Source organism: Aphelocoma coerulescens (assembly GCF_041296385.1).
Source record: "Aphelocoma coerulescens isolate FSJ_1873_10779 chromosome Z unlocalized genomic scaffold, UR_Acoe_1.0 ChrZ, whole genome shotgun sequence".
Taxonomy (NCBI): domain Eukaryota; kingdom Metazoa; phylum Chordata; class Aves; order Passeriformes; family Corvidae; genus Aphelocoma; species Aphelocoma coerulescens.
This window is the reverse complement of record NW_027184085.1, coordinates 3366570-3383120: the sequence shown is the minus strand read 5'-3', so window position 1 is coordinate 3383120 and position 16551 is coordinate 3366570. Positions and strand designations below refer to the sequence as shown.

At 44.2% G+C, this 16551-nt stretch overlaps 1 protein-coding gene across 2 annotated transcripts; it reads left to right on the top strand.

The window, feature by feature from the left end:
* The first annotated feature begins 829 nt into the window (after positions 1-829).
* Positions 830-16156, top strand: SLC14A1 (solute carrier family 14 member 1 (Kidd blood group)). Of its 2 annotated transcripts, none has more exons than XM_069000887.1 (9): positions 830-892; positions 6980-7142; positions 7857-8046; positions 8445-8573; positions 9664-9856; positions 11479-11626; positions 12224-12358; positions 13311-13360; positions 14377-16156. In XM_069000887.1, the coding sequence occupies exons 2-9, from the start codon at positions 6995-6997 to the stop codon at positions 14551-14553; spliced, it is 1170 nt and encodes a 389-aa protein (XP_068856988.1). In that variant the 5' UTR covers positions 830-892; positions 6980-6994; the 3' UTR covers positions 14554-16156. The 2 variants fall into 2 exon arrangements, with proteins under 2 accessions (XP_068856988.1, XP_068856989.1); XM_069000888.1 differs by lacking the exon at positions 830-892 and adding an exon at positions 1079-1317.
* Positions 16157-16551: the final 395 nt, after the last annotated feature.

Below are 16551 nucleotides of genomic sequence, written 5' to 3'. Positions count from 1 at the left end.
TCAATTTGCAAGGTTGCTTCTCTCAGCCATCACTGGGAAAGAGTCCTAAAGTGAATTTACTATGGCTTAAATTAGCCTAAAAGGTCCCTTAAGTTCACCAGCTCCTTCTCTGCCCTTTCTCCTATGTTACTCTTCAAGACTTCCCTCTTCAGCCTCTTCCCTGCCTTTTGCAGCACTTTCACCTTATAAACCTCTCAAATATGCCACACTTCTGATATTTCAGATTCCTCCAGCAGGGTAGGGAGGACAGGTTAAAAAAAAAATTAAAAAGGAAAATAAAGAAAAATACCCCTTGAATTTCTCAACTAATTGATAAAAATCAATTAAACACTGGAAGATCACCAGATCTTTCACTGCATTTCATTAACAGACTATTGCTTCTGAAAACTACCCAGAAACAGGAAAACTTGACAGGCTGCTGAACACAAATGCTGTGTTGTACATTCCCAGGTCAGAATTTTGATAGGGAAACATGCTAAGTTGTGCTGGATAAGGAGGATAATGCTGGAGAGGTCAAGCTCAGGTACACTGAAAGTCCATTTTAAAGCCCTCAGTCCTTTTAAGTGGTAGAGGAGGAGACAAGGCAGAGTTAAAGGAGAATTAATTTTAAAAAATAAATAAAATAAAATAATTTTTAGAAAACCACAGCAGGGAAGAGGACATTTGGATAGACTGTTGGCAAGAGACCCAGGAGAGAGCAAGAGGAAAGGTGGAGAATTCAAAGGGGAACCTTCTTAACATTCACTTGGAGCTCTCCAAGTGGGAGGAGAAAGAAATCAGTAATATCAGGACAGGAGCCATGCTAGCCTATATAAGCTGGTGGGACATTTTCTTTTTCCCTACTTCTGTCCTAGCCAGCAAACCTACAGCTACTCCTGAGCTCACCAGAAAGGTAAGAGCACTCTGTTCTTTCCTTCTAATGGACGCTGTTACTGACTTATTTGGGTCTTTCCTCTCCCTCAAAACACCTGGCAAGCAGCATTTGAGCAATCCTGCTGAAGGAGAACATCTGAGGCTCAGGAGGGGCACAAGAATATCAGTTATCAAGAACCTTCTAGCAGGGAGAGGATTTAATAGTACTGCTTAGCCCAGGCAGCTGAACCTTGGAGGAAAAGGAGAAGAGAAAAAGAGAAAAAGAAATAGCCAGAAACTCTTTAACATTTCCTTTTACTGCCTTTCCATTCTGCCAAATGAAAATGCCCAGAGAGTAATAATACACAGCTGATGTGATAGTGTCTCTGTATTTCTCTGCCCCTGGGAAACAGACCTCTGAAAACTGAATTGCATGTGGGCTTCATGAATATTTAAATCTGAGGGGTAAGCTTTCTTTTGAACTAATACTATGAAATATATCTTCTGTGGGAGAACCTGAACTCTTTTTTTCCAGTGGGGGTCAAGTGCATTATAACCTGTTTCAAGGATTGTGCTTGTGCATGCTTGTGTTCCTATGCCTAACACAATATTAATCCAGCTTTACTACACCCCTAGTAACATTGCACGGGCTATGCTGGAATTAGAGCTGCTGAGAGTCTGGCCCTTTCCTGCTATTGTGCTTGGATGCAGGAATTCCTCTAAAAACAGGCTGCACACAGAGCTTGGCTGCCCGCAGACTTCACAGCAACAATTCAGAGAATGCAAGAGACAATGGCTGCAATTGTGCGGTAGCAGGTCCTCGGGTCCTTGGACAAACAAATACCTCACCATAAATTAAACCCTCAGAGAAACCTGAATTTTGTCAGGGAGAGAGGAAAATTCCAGAAAGAAGAGAAAGCACTAGATAAATTTGCTGCATTTTCACAGGTAAAAGCCCAATGTCCAGCTTGGAAGCACCCATTACCTGGGAGTATTAATTAGCCAAATTAAAGACACTGTCCCTCTCCCAGCTGCAAGCACAACGCTGTTCTTACCATCCACAATACAAAACGAAGGTGTGGCCAGGCTTTTCCCTCTTCAGCAGGTGAATAGAGGAGTATTTGCAGGGCCAGATGCTGCAGGAGTGCAGCCCCAGCACGGAGCCTGCTCCACGGCAGCTTTAACAAGGCATGGCTGAGATGCGTGGGTATGGCGTGACAGAGAGGAAGTGCACACAAGTGGAAGGAAAATTGATTTAGGGAGACACGGGGTTGCATAACGTCAGTACTTTGCCACAGGACATTTATTAACTCTGAAAAGATGATTAAAAAAACAGGATAGATTAACATCTCGGCCCTGTGGCGATTTAATCTTCGTAAAAGAGAATCATCTTTTATGTGTTCTCTTTTGTTTCATGGGAAGCTCTCACTTCCCATGAAAATAGTTTTAAAGTTTCTGTGCACTCACAGCACACTACAAATCACTTGTACTACTGAGATGAAACGTGCATTCAGACTGGCTCTGCCTGGGTTCTGCTGCTGCTCCTGTATCTCACCAGTTGCACACCAACCACTACTGAGAGCTTGCACTACAAGACTGGAACACCTCTCCAGAGCTTACATGAGATGAGGCAGTGTGCTCCAAGCTGTCTGTCTGAGAACAGGACTTAGTCTTTAAAAAAAACTTTTTCCCAAACTAGTAGAAATCAGGAATGAAAAAAAAAAACTACCAAACCTGCCCCCCTGCAGGAGCCAAGCAGTCTGTTCCAGCAGAACACTCCTTCTGCAATTATTTCCATTTCCTTCCTTTGTGCACTAAGAAAAAATTAACACCTTCAGTGAAAATTATGTGTTTGCACAACTTTAATAGCAGGTCTTCAAAAGACCTGCTGAAGACCAGCACTCATGGAATCCCCATCAGAACATGTACATTTCAGTCTGCATTAATATTCAGACATCACTGTGTTAAAATTCTCTGAGCATCTCCGCAGTTCTGAGATAAGGACGCCTTTTGTATTCTCTCCTTTCTTAAATACCTGCTATCACCTATGCCCTGAAACAATGTAATGTGTTAACAAATCATTAATCTGAGCATATAAATGGTAGGTACTGCTTTGAAAAATCACTAAAAATGCCTAAAAACTATCATGCTGGTGCCAGTTTCCAAGTGCTTCACTACTTCTTTACACTCTCATTGGGCATCTCAGTAGCAATAGTGCAAGTCTGTGGATGCTAAAAAGCAGGAGCAGAGGAATTTTCCAGCTGCTGAAGCATTTCGTGAAGTTTTCCTTTCTCATGCTTTAGCTGAGAAACAGTGAAAGATGGTTCTGTAAACTAACTCTCTGTCTCACACCTGCACAGACTTGTTTTGGTTTACTGAAGAAAATGTTTTTAAATAGGCATCGTAGCATTCAGCCAATCACTCTGGGAGGTGTAGGGTCAAGCACCCAATAATGTCATGTCTCTACTGTGAACCAAATTATATAAACGAGGGGATAATTAATTAAATAATCCCATTTTCCTGGAATTCCATGTGGTGATTATCGTCGTCCCTGGGGACAACAGCGACACAAGTCCTTCATACTTTGCATTTCTGAACAGGTGGGAAAAGACTCAGGGCTGTGGTGACAACAAAGTCCCCTCACACAGGATGTAGCCTCCTCACAGTGCCTGGGATGGGATTCAGAGAGGCCATGAAACTAGTGGGGCTGGATCTGGGTCTTTACTGTGTCATGAAGACCCCATCCAAAACCAAAGGTTCTCTTGGCCTACACTCATTTCCAGCCAGCTGCTCTGCAGGTGAGGAGGTTGTTCAATACTGATTTCATTCTCCCTTAGCATAAATAATCACAGAATGGTTTGGGTTGGAAGGGATCTTTAAAGCTCATCCAGTCCCACCCCCTGCCATGGGCAGGGACACCTTCCACTGTCCCAGGTGGTTCCAAGCCCCATCCAACCTGGCCTTGGACACTTCCAGGGATGGTTCAACCACAGCTTCTCTGGGCAATCTCTGACAGGGCTTCACCACCCTGACAGGGAAAAATTTCTTCCTAATACCTAATCTAACCCTGCCCTCTGTCAGTTTGAAGCCATTGTCCCTTGTCCTGTCCTCGCTACGTGTACTACAGAGCTGACGAAGTCCCAGTGGTTCCTCTCCAGAGAGACACATCCCTAGATCAAATGGGACTGCTTGGGGGTTGGACTAGATGAGCTTTAAAGGTCCCTTCCAGCACAAAGTATTCTATGATTCTGTGACATAATGAACACGAGTTTGAGCAGCACGGCTGGGCAGAAGGTAACCACGCTCACCCCGCAGCCTTTGTGACTCCGAATACTCTGGTACACGGGGCATTCATTGAGTATCAGGTTTGAGACAGGTTAGTGCAAGTGACTCACCAGATCACCTGGTCTTTTTGCCGTGCCAACTGCAGTGAGCTGGCTTCATTTCTGCCCATGGAAACCCATAGCAGAGGAGCACAGCCAGCTCACGCTTGCATCACTGCCCTAAGCATGCACTTAACTGCCTTTGATGGCAAAGCAATACATCAAGTTTTGGTGAGTTCAGGCCCTCAGCTTCATCAGTTTTTTCCTCCACTGTGCAAGTGGACTGGACTGTGACTCCAGCACTTCACGTGCCCATTACACCCTGTTCTGCAGACTCCTGAGTGCAAACAGCTCCTCGCTCAGCGTGCAGGGAAACACCCAGGGCACGCCAGCATGGGTCACACAGCAACACTCTGCTGTGCAGCAGCACTTCATTTTACGTGTTAGCAACAGCAAAAGCCCAAGTTACATAAAGAGGGAGATCCTTTAAAAGGAAAATGTAAATGCACTTTCACCAAATGGAGAGCATTTATCTTGGCTGGAAATTTTGATTTAATTGAAAGTACATTCAACTCACTTATTCCAGAATAAAGTATGAAAAAAGTAAAGGTTAATGAGTTAAGGTAATGAATTATAACAGAGCCAAAAAAAGCCTTCCTGCATCAAGACACCATCCCCAGCAATGCTCTTTCGTCCTTTTTTCTCTTCTCTTCTTTCTTCTTTCTTCTTTCTTCTTTCTTCTTTTTTCTTTTTTCTTTTCTCTTCTCTTCTCTTCTCTTCTCTTCTCTTCTCTTCTCTTCTCTTCTCTTCTCTTCTCGTCTCGTCTCTCTTCTCTTCTCTTCTCTTCTCTTTTCTCTTTTCTTTTCTTTTCTTTTCTTTTCTTTTCTTTTCTTTTCTTTTCTTTTCTTTTCTTTTCTTTTCTTTTCTTTTCTTTTCTTTTCTTTTCTCTTTTCTTTTCTTTTCTTTTTTCTTTTCTTTCCCTTTTCCCTTTTCCCCTTCCCCTTTCCCCCTTCCCTTTCCGCCTTCCCTTTCCCCCTTCCCTTTCCGCCTTCCCTTTCCCCCTTCCCTTTCTCCCTTCCCTTTCTCCCTTCCCTTTCTCCCTTCCCTTTCCCTTTCCCTTTCCCTTTCCCTTTCCCTTTCCCTTTCCCTTTCCCTTTCCCTTTCCCTTTCCCTTTCCCTTTCCCTTTGCCTTTCCCTTTCCCCTTCCCTTTCCCTTTCCCCCTTCCCTTTCCCTTTCCCCTTTTCCCTCTTCCCTCTTTCCTTTTCCCTTTTCCCTTTTCCCTTTTCCCTTCCCTTCCCTATCCTTACCTTCATGTCCTACAAAAGCCAACACTTTTCTGTATATACTGGTCTTCTAATCAACCTTTCATATGAAACCTGTCCTTGTATTAGCTGGGCTCTTCCAGAAGGTAGAAAATGTCCATTTCTTATTTATGCCAATATTTACTGCTTCCTGTAAGGTCACCACCAGCCCTCCAGTAACATAAGAGCGAGAAACTGGCCAGGATGTGCATTAACCAGGCATTCCCCTACACATACCCAGAGCTGATTAACCACACTGGAGGGTCTGGAAGTGCAATGCCCAGGGGTGAAGCAGCTTAAGTTCTCAGCACCTGTGTTTCTGAACTATGGGTTCTCTCCCCCAGGTGCCCACGAGGTTTTTAGTAAAGTTTTGAGTGAGTCAAGGACTAACACAAGATCTCTGTGTCTGTATCATCCTATTTAGACTATCAGCTCCCAACCTAAATTCACTACTTCTTGCACAAGCTGCTATTCACCAGTGAGACCTCTGGTTCTGTATTCACACAACAACACACTTTGTCTGGTGTTTGCTGGATAATTACCAAGAATTAGTTCAGTAAACAGAGTATGCTGCAGGAACAGGGTTTTTTATTAATTTGCTGACTTCCGATCTAGAATTGGCTCTTAGACAAACACTGATTTGGCTGTAGACACTGTTTTTTACTGTTAGGTGTAAGCCTCTGATCCACGTGCCTGAATAATCCTTTCTAGGCTGTATGAAGTGCCAAAGGTATTCCGGCAGCTCCTTATCCAAAGGACATGTGTCCCAAAGGGCACCCCATCTCCCAGCCCTGCACCCCAAACACCTTATCTACCCCTAAACACCTTTGCTGGGCCTATAACAGTCCCCTACCTTATTTAAACTTTTTATAGCACCTGCTAAATTCAGTAAGTGTTCTTTTCATTAGTCCCTGAGGGTTTCTTACTACGCATGTTCCAACATGTGGTCCCCTATCTTGTCCCAGCAGAGAAGAAGGCAACATGACTAAGGCAGAATGGAAAGCAAGAACTGTGAATTTGGGCACTAAACTCTTGAATCAATGCTGGGTACTTCTAAAGATTGGGCAGTTAAAAGTACAACTCAAATGAGAAAAATAAATGTATGAATGATGTGAGTAATGGAATAGGGCACCGTGGACAACCCCAGGCTAAGCCCATGCTCACAGGAAAGGATGAACTGGTCCCAGTAGGTGATTATGAAACTGAATTTAGATGCCTAATATTGATGCCTGATGGATAAGTTCAAGCTGGAAATATGGGTTAAGCAGCAGAGAAACTTAATAAATGAAACATCTTCTTATAACTGCATGGAAGTCTGGGAGGACAGAGCACGTGAAGAGGGAATGTACTCATGGAGACATCAGAATCAGGTGTTCAGAGTAAGGATTTTCCTCTTTCTGGCTCCAAAGTAGCACATGCTGAGCAGTTATGTGGTAAAGATCAGATCAAAAAGAGACATTGTGATGAACTTTCTTTTTTTTTCCCCTTTAATTTTACCAAAGGTTCAGAAGATCAACATGGAAAACTGTGTTGATGTCAAGATAGAAACCAAGGGGGAAAGACTGCCAATGAAGCAGAATCCACTGAGCAAAGGTGGGAAGAGTTTCTGCAGAGCTCTGGGTTACCTCACTGGAGACATGAAGGATTTTGGAACCTGGCTAAAAGGTAAACCTACTTCATCGTGACTAATGACAGCAGATTCCAAATAAAAAGTACATGAAAAGAGTAATAACTTCTCAGGGATGTGATTCAAGTTAGAGTAGTACAGAAACTACCTCTACCCTGATTTATGTCCATTTTGTAGGGAAGGAAATCAGCTTTGTGCAGAGATCCACATACTGCTTAAATCTTGGGGATGTCTGAGATGACATTTACCTCCCAACATGCCATGTACAAAGCGAGTTTAGTCCCACAGAACATAGCCCTGGATGGTTATTCTGTGCTCTGCCATTCTTCATAACACTCCAGGTTCTTTCAGCTGAGCAGTTTCTGTCAAGCCTAATGCCACTGTGAAGTTAAATTACACATAGGTAGGTGTGTTTGGTCCCTGTAATAAATCAGCAGTGGGATACACACACTATTTGCCATCTGAGCCACAGACATCATAAATTAGCTGGTTCATATGAATCTGGTCCAGGGTACTTTATAACACAGGGTTCTGGCAACCTCACTGTTCATCTCAGTTTTCCAGCTGTAAGACTTCAGTGCAGACCATAATAAATCCCTGTCAGGTTTTACAGTCTCGTTGATTCATTGCTTCAGTCGTGGTGCCAAGTCCCACTGCCAAAACTCTTCCTGAGTTTCAAAAATACATCCCAAATCAGTACCATCTGCAGAATTTAGGGGGCTTGTTTTACTACTTAATTTGATCTTTTCCAGACAAACCTCTCATGATCCAGCTCCTTGACTGGGTGCTGCGTGGGATATCCCAGGTGATGTTTGTCAACAATCCCCTCAGTGGGCTGGTCATCCTTGCTGGCCTCCTGCTGCAGAACCCATGGTGGACACTCACAGGATGTGTGGGAACAGTTGTCTCAACTTTAACAGCACTTATTCTCGGTCAGGACAGGTAAGTCCATCCTTTTCCACCTCGAGCAGCCACTTCAGTGCTGATTTATGTGTTAGATGTGTGATGTGGAGGAAAAGCCTGAATTTAGTGGAAGGCATCCCTGCCCACAGCAGAGGGTTGGAACAAGGTGATCTTTAAGGTCCTTTCCAGCCCAAATCTTCTATGATTGTGTGTATCTGGTCTGGTAGGACCAGACAGATCCTCCCAGCAGCCACACCTGGTGCAGAGGGACGCTGGCTAAACCTGCAGAAGGGGTGAGTGCTAACCCAAGTGTGCAAAATCAAATGTCCCAGCAGGTCATCCCCACACAGAGCCATAGCTGGGTGGGGAGGGAGGGCTGATGTGAGCACAGCATCCTCAGGGGAGAAGATTTCAATACAGCTGTTCCCTCTACACAGATCAGCCATAGCAGCAGGCCTGTATGGGTACAACGGGGTCCTGGTGGGATTGCTGATGGCCGTGTTCTCTGCTGACGGTGACTACAACTGGTGGCTCCTCCTGCCAGTGGCACTGGTGTCCATGACCTGGTAAGTCAGATGTCTCCTCTGCTTCTCCTTCCAGCCCCAGAGTCCCCACAAGTGAGACTGAGCTGTAGCATTTCTGTGCAGGCAGCAATGGAAAGGGAACAAAACAAACACATATGCACTGCTAAATCTGCATCATTATTTACACTTTTAAACTCAGATGTAATCCAGAAACAAATAAAATACCCACATAATCACAAATAATCCAGTGGGGAAAACAAAAATCAATGGCTGATCATGTGTAATTCAATATTCTAAATGTGAGTCATATTGCTGTGATGCATCAATTCATTTCTGTTTCAAGAGGAACATTATTTTCACCATTTCCTACCATCATCAACCACAAGAGCTTCATCTATTTAAGTCACCATATAAAAATGTCATGAAAATTTACTTATCCAGGCACAGAAACAGTTCGGTGGTCCCTAGACATGATGGTTGATGCTAATCAAAACAAACAACTACTAATATTTTACTCATATATATGGCACCATAATCTGCTAGGTATTTGGACAGCAAAAAATGTTGAAACCTGATCTTTGACCCCAAAATGTCTAGCTGAAGACTGCTAAAACCACACTTGCAATTTGTCTGCCTGAAGTTCATGTGGTGTTACAGTCCCTTTGATGTCAGCTTTTACTGCTGATCCACAAGCTCTAACAAGGGCACACAAGCACATTCACAGCTCACTCAGACCCAGCATGGGTGTCCTAGTCTCAGTCCACTTCAGGTGCTGAAAAGAAAAAGGTAAACACTGGGACTGAGTGGGGGAATAACTCCATTAAAGTGCTGGATCCTGTGTCCTTCATGCTCACCAAATTCCCCATATATATTGACATAACATGACAGGAATTTGTACATTGATACCTGCCTTTAGAGGGGGTAGGAAATTTATGGAGTGACGCTTTCACATCTCTGATTTGATCAGACAGACTGAGAAAATTAAACACTTATGAGGAGGGGAGCGGGGTTTTTTTTGTTTATTTTAAATAGACCAAATTTTCTGGAGATGGGTTTAGGGTTGGATGTGGTTTTGGTGTGATTTTTGCCTATCTGACAAGCTTCTAGTGAGACCATTTTGTTCTTCTTTCAGCCCTATTTTCACCAGCGCTTTAAGTGCAGTTTTCTCTAAGTGGGACCTGCCTGTTCTCACCTTGCCTTTCAACTTGGCCTTGACCCTCTATCTGGCTGCTTCAGGACCACACAACCTCTTCTTCCCTACAACTGTCATTCATCCTGCCACAGCAGCACCGAATATCACCTGGGCAGATGCTGAAATCACACTGGTAGGATGTCTTCAGGATAACAGTCTCCTTCACTTACAATTAAAAACACTATAGAAATGTATTATCTGCCTTTATAAATTCCTATGGCTTGGGTTGGATGGGACCTTAAATGACCTTCCAGTTCCACCCCCTGCCATGGGCAGGGACACCTTCCCCTATCCCACATTGCTCCAAGCCCTGTCCAACCTGGCCTTGGACACTCCTAGAGATCCAGGGGCAGCCACAGCTGCTCTGGGCACCCTGTGCCAGGGCCTGCCCACCCTCACAAACAGCAATTCCTTCCCAATATCCCATCTGTCCCTGCCCTCTGGCACTGGGAAGCCATTCCCTGTGTCCTGTCCCTCCATGCCTTGTCCCCAGTCCCTCTGCAGCTCTCCTGGAGCCCCTTTAGGCCCTGCCAGGGGCTCTGAGCTCTCCCTGGAGCCTTCTCTTGTGCAGCTGAACACCCCCAGCTGTCCCAGGCTGGCTGCAGAGCAGAGGGGCTCCAGCCCTGGGAACATCTTTGTCACCCTCCTCTGGACTCACTCCAATAAGTCCACCTCCTTTGTGAGTGCATTATGGCCTAGCAATACAAAATTTGATATAGAAGATGGGTATTATCCAAAATATAAGGGTTTACTTTAGGAATGAACACTTTTGATGGCTTGAAAATGAGGATCTTTTCATTTGCAGTTGGATCTAAGTGTATATATCATAATCTTCAAACTCTCTTGAACCTAATTACCCATTTCTATTTCTATGCATATACTAATCATCTCCCCACAGCTAAGGTTGTGCTGAGAATTCCAGTTAACTCACAGGGTAATATTAATTTTTCAGATATAAGCTGTTTATAAAATTGCATTTTTCTGATTAGACATGAGCAAGAAGATATTACTGTGGTAGAATGGTTATAAGCTTGCGTACAAATACACATTGACATATTTTTAATTTATATTTAAGTGGGACCTTTCCAAAGAAATATTTTCTTTTCCTGCGTTACACCATAAACAATACAGATACCAGAGTAACTATTTTCTTCTAAGGTACAGCTGATTATTTTAAGAGATTCCCAGGAAGTGGTTAAGAAAAGGAAGTTAATTGACACTAAATGGAAACCCACAAGTGACATTTCTCAAAGAACATTTGCCATGGTGCATAATTTTATGGGGACTATATACAGAAAAGTGCCTCAAAACCATCTCTAAGCTGTGACCAGTCTGGGTTCTGTCCCACCAGCCCAGCAACTCCTGCTCATATTCCTAGTGGATCCCAAGGGAATCATCCTCTAGATTCCCTGTCAGGGTCCACATGGATATGTAAAAATGGTCAAGTCAGCAGCACATGTAAAGAGGATGATTAAACACTTTCACAAAATATTTACTCTTGATCTTAGAGCAAAAACCTGGCAGAGGAGCTCAGGGCTAGGGAACAAGCCATGACTCATTTTCAATGAAGAGGAAACCCAGTGGAAATGCCCTGCTGTCTCCCAAGACGTGTCCAAATGTTCCACTTAGAAAGAAAGACTGCATCCAACAAATGCCAAATATGAGCCTGGCCAAGAAAAACAAGTTTAAAAAAAAAAAAGGTTGCAAAGCTGATAACAAATTGTCTTGTTTGGTTTGTTTTTATAATTTCTACAGCTCCTGCAATCGATTCCAGTTGGCGTGGGTCAGGTTTATGGTTGTGACAACCCTTGGACTGGGGGAATGTTCCTGATTGGTTTATTTATCTCCTCTCCACTCATTTGTGTCCATGCAGTGATCGGCTCAGCAGTGGGGATGATGGCAGGTAATGATTTGGCTTGTGTCACAGATTTATATAAAAGCATGGAGAATAAAACAGGAGCTACAATAAGTGGAGCACTTAAAATCACAAGTATTTCACCCATTGGAGAATGGCTGTTCGAGAACAAAATATATTCAGCCTTCTGTTTTAAGAATTCTTTTGACTAACTTCCCCATTCTCTTACCTTGTTTTATGATGGCAGAAACCTTCAGAACAAAGAAGTGTCTTTTTTGCTGAGATGAATTTTTACCATGAAATACTTAATTTCTGGGTGTATCTTGGTGGATTCAGGGGCAGATCAATGGAAGTCAGAGCCATCATCCTGAATGTGCAGGCCTCAGGGCCTTAAGATTCACACATAGTCCCATAGATGTTTTGTTGAAGTCATCACTAAATTCAGCTCAGGAGCAACAGGGAAATTCTGCCATGAGTCTGCTAGATTAAAATGACTTTGCCCTTAGACTGTAGCAACACGACTACAAACAGCAACTCCATCTACAAATGATGGCTAGAACCCTTGAAAATCTGTGTTCATGCCACTTCTCCATCGCTTCTATCTCTCTGGCTGAGGAATGACACATCTCTGACTTTATTTTCCAGGGCTGAGCTTAGCAACACCGTTTAGCCAAATCTACTCGGGGCTGTGGGGCTACAACAGTTCCCTGTCCTGCGCTGCCATCGGGGGCATGTTCTTGGCCCTTACCTGGCAGACACACCTCCTGGCCATGGCCTGTGGTAGGTACCCGGCAGGTTTTCATCTCCCCTTGAAGTGAGACAGGATGCTTTTGCAGCAGAGGTGGGCTGGAGCCAGATGAGCACCTCCAGGCAGGCAGATGGATGTACGTGAGGCTGACGAACGGTGGAGCTGGATGTTGAAGCCATGGCTTTAACATACCCTGTGCTTTCATTTTCAGCCAAGAGCTATATTTGAAGCAAGAGCTGTGATCAGTGGACACGTGTTAACTAAGGTCTTTGAAATCAGAGGCTTTGTTTTGAGTCATTAATTGTGTTTGTTCATTCATTGCTGGATTAATCACGCTGGTTTTTTCCAGCCATAGATTACAGCTCAAATTCCTTCTTTGAAGAAGGACATGCCTAATCTTTCAGAAGAGTGGAGTTCGAGATCTGTCCGCAGCTGTAGTTAGACAGTACACATTCCCCATTCTCTTCAAATGGATCAAAGGCATGAGCTGGGCAACACAGCAGGACTGAAAAATTATTTATAAGGCAATTCCATACGAAATTTCAATATCGGAGCGAGCTGGGAGTGAAGCTATTGCTCATTCAGTGCTCATATAAGAAAGATTTAGCTCTATATGTCACTGACCTACCTTCAAGCCCTGGAGGCAGGACAGATGAGGGTGGAAGGGTTATTTTCCTATTTAACCCTATCCATCAAGCTACATATTTTCCATGTCAGCGCATTTTTCAAAAGCCTGTGATACCATAGCACATTTGTCATCACTCCAGTTCTTTCTGTTTGCTTGCTTGTTTGTTTGTTTTGCCCTTTCCATAAGCTCCAGGTTGGAGGGGACACAGTGTTAAGGAAAGGGTTTAGCAGGGTACTGTCCAGACAGGGGTCATAGTCGTTGGCTGAGCTACCCAAAGCAGAATGAGGGATGCTTGCCCTTGCTGTTCTACTCCATGAGCAACAGAACTCACCAGGAACTACCTTTCTTTTTCACAGCACTCTTCACTGCCTACCTGGGAGCAGCAGTGACCCACATGTTGTCTGTGGTAAGTAGTGTATCAGCTAAGGGCTGGTTTCCAATGCTGAGTTTTTCCCTGGCTTGTCAAACACCAAGACTTGGAGAAAAATTCAGGCAAAGGCAGAAACAGTCTGGGAGAGGGGTTACTCTCTGCCCAGCAGGTTGGTGTGATTCCCACTGGAACAGGCCACTTGGAATCATCATGTACCACTTTCCATCCTCAGAGTTTGCATGAACTTCCACAGCTCAGCTCTAGACACTTACGAGATCACAGAATCATGGAATAGTTTGGGTTGAAAGGCACCTTAAAGCTCATCCAGTTCTATCCCTGCCATGGGCAGGGACACCTTCCTCTAGACTGGGTTTTTCCAAGCCTCATCTATCCTTGAACACTTCCAGGGATGGAGCAGCCACAGCTTCTCTGGGCAGCCTGTGCCAGGGCCTCACCACCCTCAGAGCCAATAATTTCTTCCCCAAATCCCATCTAACCCTGCCCTGTAGAAGAGGAAAGCCATTCTCCCTTATCCTGTCCAGGCCCTTGCCCAAAGTCCCTCTCCAGCTCTCCTGGACCCACTTTAGGCACTGGCAGGCTGCTACAACATCTCCCTTCTTTCAGAGATTTACTTTGTGCCTGAAGCAATTGGAAAAAAGGGCCCCACACATGTGTAAAGAAACATTAAATTTGGGTTAACTTATTCTCTCAATTGCCAGAAGTCAGTCAGTATAAAAGCCCAGGGAAAAGCTGAATGTTTCCAGTATCCACTCTCCTGTCTCACCTCCACCCATTCCTACCTCATATCCACCCAAGACCATGGCAGATGCACGAAGGGCAGGCAGCCCTCTCGCCAGAGCTGGTAGATGCTACAGGCTAGTGCACAATGTCGAGACCTCATAAAGAAACCCAGCCTCCCTAAGGAAAGACTCAATGTAAAACCGAGTCTAGACTTGCTTCAGAAACCCTGTTCCAAAGTGGCTGGCTCTGAATGTTACTCAAATAAACGAAATACGTGTAGTAAATAGGTGGTTTGCTATTTTTCTTTGCAGTTTGGGGTGCCATCAGGAACCTGGCCCTTTTGCTTGTCTGCGCTGACCTTCCTGCTAATGACCACAAACCACTCTGCAATCCACAAGCTGCCACTCTCCAAAGTCACCTACCCAGAAGCCAACCGAGCTTATTATCTGATGATGAAGAAACATGAGAGGTCTTGCTGTGAGGCATAGAGACACAAGAATAGAGATACTCAGCGGATTTTAAGGCAAGAGCACGAGGTGTTTCCCCAGCAGACTGTGATTTGTGTGCTACAAAGTCCAACACCACCTTCTGCGTGGAGAGACTTTTTCCACCGTATCTGTTTGTTCTATTAAGAAGATTTCTATTAGGTAGGACTGTGCTTTGCTGGAAGGATCTTTCCCAAGATCAATCTGTAATGATTTTAAAGCACACATGTCTGAAAAGACACTTGAATTATAAGCAGCAGGAAAAATGACTTATAAGTGGAAAAGAAAAATCTCTGTGAAATTGAAGACACAGCAATCAGACATAAAGAAATAAAGAGCATCTTTCAGCATCTGAGGGGACTTCAAATTAATGGCTAAAACTAGCTTATGACAGCAAAGCATCTTAGAGAGTTTCATTGTAGCAGAGAAATGGAATAAAGAGCACCCTTTGCCAAGTAGAAAATAGATTGTGAAGGATTCTACCTGGAGAGCCTCTGAAACCCCGTGGAGAGAGATGTTCATTAGCAATCATCAAACATAAGACGGACATGATTTTTGTGATTTTTGTCTTAATCTCATGATTTCGCTTAATACTTGAACTTGGTGATGGGTTAGCAAAGGAGGGGACAGCAAGAGAGTCATTGCTGCCCCTTTTCTATGCAATAAAATGGGTCTGTTCAGTCAATGCACAGATAGAACTAACTGGAGCTGTTCTTAACCTCTCTCCCTACACTGCCCCCCTCAGCCCACGAACATCAAACAGCAAAACGCTGCACTGTCCCAGCCTGCTGTTAAAGCTCAGGAGGCTCAGGGGGGACCTTGTGGCTCTGCACAAGTCCCTGACAGGAGGGGGCAGCCGGGGGGGTCGGGCTCTGCTCCCAGGGAACAGGGACAGGATGAGAGGAAACAGCCTCAAGTTGTGCCAGGGGAGGTTTAAATTAGATATTAGGGATAGTATCTTCATAGAAATTGTTATCAAGCCTAGAAACAGGCTGTTTGGGGCAGCACTGGAGTTCCCCCTCCCTGGAGGGTTTTAAAGGCCTTGAGATTGTGGCACTTGGGGACATGGGTTAGTGGTGGCCTTGGCAACAATTCTGTGATTTTGTGAAGCTGCTGCTCTGCCATTTCTCTCTGCCCCACAGTGGGAAAGGGGATGTTTGAGGACCACTCCAGCAGAGCTCTGCAGGACACCAGCCATGTGCCGCCTCTGTCCAGGCTCCCAGGGTACGCAGATAGGGAAGGGGGAAGCTGGCCTTGCACCCAGCAATGCTGATCACCTCAACAGGCATTAACTGTGCCACCTTTCTGCCTGGCTCACTGACATACTCTGTCTCATGTTGAAGCTGATACCTTCACCAAAAATATTGCATATGCTCAGGTCGTTCAGCTGACAGGAGCCTACACGCAGTGACATCACTCCAGGGAAAGCAAATCGAAACCTGTTTTTCTTGTAGCAGATGAAATAAAATCTAACATGATTTTTGAGTTTGGGAAGGGAAAAAAGCCCCCAAACCATGTATTTTTGCAAACATCACAAAGTTCTGAGTGTAAAATATTTGTGATGAACTGTTGGCAGTATCTTCTGGTGAAGTTTTAAGTTTTCAGATGTTCAACAGTATTTCTGTATGACTGACACTCACTTGTAAAATGTAGCATTTCCATGATTTACTTAATAAATATCTACATAATATTCTGTGGGGTTAATTTCTCAAACAAATATTCATACTTTTTTGAGTATAAGTTTCTCTCTATTTATTATCATTAAGTTCTCCCAAAGATAGGTTACCTCTTAGACAAGTAGTGTAGAAGACATAGGAAAATAAAATTTTTAAATCAGTGTGTGTGGGATACATAGGAAACTTTTAAGTTCTGCTCTTTGTGCTTATCACAGAATCATAGAATCATAAAACTATTTGGGTTGAAAGGGTCCTTGTTACACCGCTCCTGCCATGGGCAGGGACACCTCCCGCTATCCCAGGTTGCTCCAAGCCCTGTGCAACC

What these genes read in the sequence shown, in the direction of transcription:
- SLC14A1 (XM_069000887.1), top strand. Translation starts at nt 6,995, where the DNA reads ATGGAAAACTGTGTTGATGTCAAGATAGAAACCAAGGGGGAAAGACTG. An exon ending in CAGATGCTGAAATCACACTG is followed by an intron (nt 9,857 to 11,478) that starts GTAGGATGTCTT and finishes TAATTTCTACAG; the next exon opens with CTCCTGCAATCGATTCCAGT. An exon ending in TGACCCACATGTTGTCTGTG is followed by an intron (nt 13,361 to 14,376) that starts GTAAGTAGTGTA and finishes TTTTCTTTGCAG; the next exon opens with TTTGGGGTGCCATCAGGAAC.